This window comes from Pteropus medius, unplaced genomic scaffold (genome assembly GCF_902729225.1).
Source record: "Pteropus medius unplaced genomic scaffold, Ma_sr-lr_union100, whole genome shotgun sequence".
NCBI classification, from domain to species: Eukaryota; Metazoa; Chordata; class Mammalia; order Chiroptera; family Pteropodidae; genus Pteropus; species Pteropus medius.
In genome coordinates this window covers 15,641,137-15,648,404 of record NW_024354911.1, presented here as the reverse complement: position 1 = coordinate 15,648,404, position 7,268 = coordinate 15,641,137, and the positions used below count along the sequence as shown (strand labels likewise).

At 48.0% G+C, this 7,268-nt stretch overlaps 1 protein-coding gene across 2 annotated transcripts; it reads left to right on the top strand.

Moving 5' to 3' along the window:
- The first annotated feature begins 270 nt into the window (after positions 1-270).
- Positions 271-4,907, top strand: SSTR1 (somatostatin receptor 1). 2 transcript variants are annotated; one of them, XM_039856485.1, is made up of 2 exons: positions 271-453; positions 1,280-4,907. In XM_039856485.1, the coding sequence occupies exon 2, from the start codon at positions 1,347-1,349 to the stop codon at positions 2,409-2,411; it is 1,065 nt and encodes a 354-aa protein (XP_039712419.1). In that variant the 5' UTR covers positions 271-453; positions 1,280-1,346; the 3' UTR covers positions 2,412-4,907. The 2 variants fall into 2 exon arrangements, with proteins under 2 accessions (XP_039712419.1, XP_039712418.1); XM_039856484.1 differs by having other exon boundaries at positions 723-4,907.
- The last annotated feature ends 2,361 nt before the right edge of the window (positions 4,908-7,268 follow it).

The window sequence follows — 7,268 nt, the reverse complement described above, 5'->3', positions numbered from 1 at the left end:
TATCTTTCCCCAGTGAACACCTAGATGGATTTCCAATACGGTGCCTGGCACATTCGGGAGGGAGCCTCAGGCTCCTTCCGTGCTGCCAGCCGCACATCCTCCTTTCTGTAGTCGATATTCCTCAGGGAGACGTAGGGGGCTCTGGGCACTACAAGCTTTAATAAGATTTCGCAGTGGTTTACCCAGGCCCCTGAACACTCCCGCCTGCGAAGAGCTGCCTGCGGTGATGTAACGCAGAAGCCCCTAACGCACGATTGTTGTCCCTCTTCCTTCTAAGGCTCGCGGCTTAGGGTCAGTTTCCGTGACTACAAGAGTATCTGTGTGGGAGCCTGTGCTGGGGTCCGGCCCAAAGAAAGGAGTTGGAACGCGCAAAAAAACGTCACTGCGCTACCAGGCTGCACAGGCACTTTGCACGGGCCACCTACGCGTGGGTCTGGAGGTAGTGCGCCCTAGGTAAGTAAGACCCGGAGCTTCCGCGGCGGGTCTGAGAAGCAGGGCAAGCAGAGTCGGGAGGTCGGGGTTTAGGGCTCCGAAGGGTTGGACCGAAGTGGAGTTGAGGTCCCTCGGGTGAGTAGCAGCAGAGGGAAACTGAGAATGAACTCCAGACATCTATGCCTGGGGTCGGCTTCAGTCGTTGCCTTGGACAGGAACTGGGCGGAATGGGACAGAATCTGGGCGGAATGGGACAGAATCTACACCTTTAGTTTCCACCCATCCTCCAGGAAGGCGGAGAAACTCCCCAGATCCGCCCGAGGGATTGGTAAAGGGTGCTGCAGGAGAGCCCCGGAAGCAGCTGCTCGAGTTGACTGGAGCACAGGACTGGGAAGGGAAAAAAAAAAAAGGGGGCGAGGGGTGATAAGCCTCCTCCTGTATTGCCTGCCTTCCTCTTTTTCTCCCCCACCCCCTTCCTTTTCGTAGCTGCTGACGCGCTGGTGGTGCCTATTAATCATTCACCAGCTCAGAGCCGCGCCAGTTAATGGCTGTGCGGCGCGGGGCTCCAGCCTCTCGGCCTCCCCTCTCCACGCTCACTTGTGCCCAGGCGCCCCGGAGCTGCAAGCGGCTTCGCGCAGGCAGCGGTTGGGCTATGCGCCCCGCCGCGGCTACCCGCAGAAGCTGTGCGCTACTCCTAGGCGCTCGGCGACAGTGAGCTGTGGGCAGGCGGCCAGGGTGCAGAGTGAGGGCGCAAGCGGCGGGGGTGCGAAGAGAGCGCCCCAGCCCCGGCAGCCCCACCAGCCAAGATGTTCGCCAACGGCACCGCCTCCTCTCCCTCCTCTCCTAGCCCCAGCCCGGGCAGCTGTGGCGAAGGCGGCGGCAGCAGGGGCCCAGGGGCCAGCGCCGCGGACGGCATGGAGGAGCCGGGGCGAAATGCGTCCCAGAATGGGACCCTGAGCGAGGGCCAGGGCAGCGCCATCCTCATCTCTTTCATCTACTCCGTGGTGTGCCTAGTGGGGCTGTGTGGGAACTCCATGGTCATCTACGTGATCTTGCGCTACGCCAAGATGAAGACGGCCACCAACATCTACATCCTCAACCTGGCCATTGCCGACGAGCTGCTCATGCTTAGTGTGCCCTTCTTAGTCACCTCCACGTTGCTTCGCCACTGGCCCTTCGGGGCGCTGCTCTGCCGCCTCGTGCTCAGTGTGGACGCAGTCAACATGTTCACCAGCATCTACTGTCTGACTGTGCTTAGCGTCGACCGATACGTGGCGGTGGTGCACCCCATCAAGGCAGCACGCTACCGCCGGCCCACCGTGGCCAAGGTGGTGAATCTGGGGGTGTGGGTGTTGTCCTTGCTCGTCATTCTGCCCATCGTGGTCTTCTCGCGCACTGCAGCCAACAGTGACGGCACGGTGGCCTGCAACATGCTCATGCCCGAGCCCGCCCAGCGCTGGCTGGTGGGCTTCGTGTTGTACACATTTCTTATGGGTTTTCTGCTGCCCGTCGGGGCCATCTGCTTGTGCTACGTGCTCATCATCGCGAAAATGCGCATGGTAGCCCTCAAGGCCGGTTGGCAGCAGCGCAAGCGCTCAGAGCGCAAGATCACCCTAATGGTGATGATGGTGGTGATGGTATTTGTTATCTGCTGGATGCCTTTTTATGTAGTGCAGCTGGTAAATGTGTTTGCAGAGCAGGACGACGCCACGGTGAGCCAGCTGTCGGTCATCCTCGGCTACGCCAACAGCTGCGCCAACCCCATTCTGTATGGCTTCCTTTCGGACAACTTCAAGCGCTCTTTCCAGCGCATCCTGTGCCTCAGCTGGATGGACAACGCCGCGGAAGAGCCGGTGGACTACTACGCCACCGCCCTCAAGAGCCGCGCCTATAGCGTGGAGGATTTTCAACCCGAGAACCTGGAGTCCGGTGGCGTCTTCCGTAACGGCACCTGCACGTCCCGGCTCACGACTCTCTGAGCCGGGACCACTCAGGAGCCCCGCGCAAAGGGTGGGGGAAGATAAGGAGAAAGGGAGTCTGAGTACGAGAGGTGAAATTATCATGGGGGTCGGGGTGCAGTGGGGCAAAGTGGGGCTAGGATACAGGGAGCTTCGCGTGGAGCCCCGGAGAAAGTGCGCGACAAAGGTGGAATTGGGCAAGTTTTGCTTATAAACTAGGAAGGTTTTCGGACCTCTTTCTCCTGTCTCTTACTTTCACTCCTCCCTCCACTGCGCTTGTACTTCTGCACCCCTCTGTGTTCCCCACTCTGTAATTCGATCTATCCTTCCGCCCCTCCTGCTGGTGCAGATACTGAACTCATTAACGTTGCCAACTCGGCCTGACCCTCAGCTGCGCCAGCCGTTATTTCTGTTTGTTTAAGCTGAGCCACGGTTATCGCCACGAGTTTTCTTCGGGGCGAGTCCCCAGCTGGCCCTCAGCCCCGCCCCGCCGCGTCCCTCTGCTCGCCAGATTCTGCCTGGTGCCTCTAGCGGAGTCTCGAGAACTACCGCTCTCCCTTTACAAATCCCTACTTCAAGGGAAGTACGACTTTAGAATGAACTGGGCAGCTGGTCTTTTCTCTTACTATCAGAGGAGGAAGTGTCCTTCTCCGAGCCCCTCAACCACTCCCACTCCACCCAGAGCGGAGCCAGGTGCTTAGTAAAATTGGTCCCGCGCTTCGAACCTTAGGCATTCTGCAGTCCCCATCCAAACCCCCCTTTAGAGCAAAAAGGAGCTGAGAACAAGGACCGAGAGGGTTCTTTGAAGATTCTGGGGTTTGGGGGGGTTGTAATGGAAGCTGCCCTCCAGTCCGGCGCACAGCCGTCGTTTTTGGTTTCAAAGACCATCACTCCCGGAATGCTGGTCTGCTTTAGGCCACGCGGGACACGGCGCACTTTCCCAGGGGGCCTTCCCGGAGCGTGGCTACAGCTATACTGTTTCTCCCTCACCCAAGCTTCTGAAGGTGCATATCTAAGAGTAACAACAGAATCAGTTTCCTGCTCGGGTTTATCTCGAAGACCAGGCACGGGACTGGGACTTCAGGTGGTGCCTTCAGAGCCTTGGCCAATCTCGACTGCGTTGCTGTCACCTGCAGGCTAGAGAGGGGGCCTGTCGGACACTTGAGGGTTGCTGCATTTCAAGCGGTGGTGCCTAATAAGTTATTTTCTTGGTTAACATATTTATTTATTTATTTGTACTGTTTGAAAACGTGTCTCTGCTTTCCTTTTCTCTACTTGCCTAGCCCAAGGCTCCCCCGCCCACCACACTTGGGATGGGGGGGTGCTCTCTCCCCAAGGCCCTCCCAAAAGCTCTTCTTATTCCTGGATTCTCTTTTCTTATTCTTTCCTCTAGGCTTTCTATTTTTGCTTGTCTTATAATTATGAGTTAGCCCCCTCTACTGCAGAGTGGGAAGCCCTGAACTCCTAGCTTTCAACTTCACCCTATATATGATTTGAATATATAATACATATTCACATGTTATATATGTTTGTTTATATTGCTCCATTGTCATGAGTCCATGAAACATTTCCCAAATATAGCCACTAACAGTGACAGGTATGAGGCTGGTCAAAATGCTTTCAGATAAGGGGGAGTCAAGCAGCACTCAAACCTGGAACTGAAAAACTTGTTTCCGACAGACTTTACTCAGTGCTGAGGATGTCCCTGCTTATGTCTCTGCTTCCTCTAGTGTCCAGCATAGGTGATTCTAACATAGAATCTAGTTCATATCATCATTCTTTTGAAGACATTGAAAGTAGAGTAATTTGTGTCTATGTTTAATCTTACCAACTACATTGGAAACCTGAGCAGGGCAAAGGACCAATAATTTTACTTCTTCGTATTTCCAGTATTGCTCGATTATGCTGGCTTGTACATAGTAGGCGCTAAGTACATTTTTTGTTGGTTGATTGCTTAAGTGAGCCAGAGTGTATAACAATGATCCTTTGGGAGATAGTCAATCTGGGGCTCTCAGGTTCTCTCACAATGGTTGAAATCACTATGGAAAAAGATGTTTGTGTATATTTGCTTCAAGAACATTGTGCTTTCCTGAAAGCAGTAACTAAGAGTTAAAATGTTTCTAATGTGTAGTTTAAACTAATGAACCAAAATATGCTTTTGGTCATAAATCAGAAAGTTTAGTTTTGTCCCTTAATAATAATATGTTATTACTCCTTTGGAAAATAGCTTTTTAATGGTTACAGTGAAATTTACAAATCAAAATCTTGATTATTAACCTCTTAAGAGGATACAAATCTAGTGCTCTTCACCTGTTACCATTGTAATATTAACTAAATAAACAAATGTATTATGTTGTTGCAAGCTGTCTGACTTCAGCATTTGAATTTTACTGTTTCAACAGATTACTTAAAGCCACACGCACATTGGCTTGGTTGTTTTATATTTCATTTAGATTTTAAAAAGAAAAGTTTCCGATTACCTTTGGAAATTTTACCAAAATTAAGGTTACACTTTGAATTATCTCTTAAAAAGGAAAACTCCATTAGCAAAGAGAGGAGGGAAAAACAACTTTGAGTAATTGTGAATAAGAAGCAGTGCACTGGGTTGTACTCTCTGTGGTTTGCTGTCGCTATCAAGCTAAATGATATTTCAATCATTTTAAATTACTGTATGCCTTCATTTATAACCTCATACTTTGTTATGGGAGCTAAATAACTGCTAACTTACATCCCAGGGAAAGATAATAGAAGGGGGAGAGAGAGAGAGAGAGAGAGAGAGAGAGAGAGAGAGAGAGACAACCTAAAGGTGTTACTGAGGGCAATGGGTAAAAGAAATATAAAAATCAGATTTCAACATAAAAGACATATTTATGCTTTGTTCAAAATAGCCATTTTCATCCCTAGAAGAATTTTTAAGAAATTACTAGAAGAGTATTTTTTAAATAGACATAAAAACCAGTTTATTTTCACAGCAAAACAAATGGAAAGAAGCGTTCTCCAAGCAGCAATAGCAGTGAGTACAGAACCAGGCGTGGGGTGGGGGTGTGTGTGCTTCAGGGACCTTCAAATGCCCTGTAACTCTAGGCTTTATAATTCTGTACATTACCTCAAGATGAATAAAGATAAGTGGCCTTTTGTCTTATTATTTTTAAAAGCTATAGCAAGGTGGCAAATTGAACTCATAGATGTGCAGAAAAAACATTTTGTTATTTTGGTTTTAACTAATCTAAACATTATTCCAAGCCCCTTTCAAACTGGCTGGGAGAAAAAAAAAATTAAATAAATATTCAAACATCCACTTAAGCTGATAATTTAAGTAGCCATTTTCAGAAAGTTTCAAGATTTTATATAAATAAGTTTAGACAGTCTCTTGGCTGGCTTCCTCTTCCTCTTTTTGCATCCCTAAAATCACTTTAGAGTAGAGAAGAAGAGGTTTTATCCATCCTAGTGCAGGAGGGGATGAGGTGGGGTCCTTGGGAGAGGGACCCTCTCTGCTCTTTGCTCTCTGAGAACAGGTCATTTGTACACCCGGATGATTCCCAGCTGCAGTTTGTTGAAATCTGTAGCTTCTGGAGCTTGTGTTCTGATCTTTCAGCTTCATGAAGGCTATACCTCAGTTCCTGTGGGCTGCAGCCCTCTCAGAATCTTCCACAGCCCTCATACAGCCAATCAGCTGGGTTGTCAACCCTAGCCTCAGCCATGGAGTGACCTCACCCCACCGCAGGCTGGCTCATGATGAGCCTCAGTGACTAGAAGGGATCTGGTGACTCTACACTGGTGACTCTCAGGGTCTCTCTGTCTGGCATATTTTTCTATAGCTCTCTTAGATTTTTACATGTCTCCTTACATTTGTCAACTTCACTTAAAAATATTCCACGCACCCCTCATCCCCTTCACACTAGAGAAGAAACATAGGAGGTGAGTCCTTTAGTCTTAGCCTTCAATGTTCTGAAGCAGGAACAAAAGATTTAGCGAATCCTTGTGCAACCCTATCCCCACGCCATTCCGAGCTATTTTTGCACTGCTTAGAACTTGAAATTAAGCCCTCTCCTATTCTAAGGTGATGAGCCTCACCTTAGAGTAAGATGTTGCAATGAAACACCATTTGTGGACGAAGTTAAAATGTATCAGTTTAGTGTCCATGAAGTATTATCCCTCTTACTGGCAGAATTTCTCAGGCTACCTTCTCTCACAATACTTTCTAAAAAGATTATGTTTGAAAACGTCTGATGCCTCATCCAATTTTACCCTGACCATTGTACAGAATGCTGAATGTATGGTTTTAGCCTGAGAAAGAAGGCGAGGAGTTCTCCTGGAGAATATTAAGGATGATACATTTTTAAAAGTTGTGATATATTTCCAATTTATTTTAAAGAAATAATAGAGATGTCATAGCAATTTTCTAAAAAACACATTGGTAGTATGGTTATATTTTACAAATCTTGCTTATTATCTCCTTTATTCTAATGTACCATGTCAGAGAGGTTAAGTACTGAAAGGATTGAAAGCTACACACATAATTGTTACAGTGATGTATGCATAAAAAATAAAGTATTGCAAAGTCTATGCTAGTCGCTTGTTTGCACCATACACCTGTGAGCTAATGAGAACCTCTTCCACATATTTAGATGGATAGCGTGGTTTGCATTCAACTTATTTCTGTTTGTTGAAATGCGTTCAGCATTATTACATGGTTTTTCTAGAGGGAGGCAGGTACAGAGATAATGTTGCAAGTGATCATTTACCATTTTGTTAAATATCTGGAGACAGGGTTCGTACACTAATAAATGACTGTGTTAGGGATGATCAGATATATTCCAGCTTCTTATTTCAAGTGTGAAGGAAAGGAAAGTGTTTTTGTAATGATGACAAAGTTGA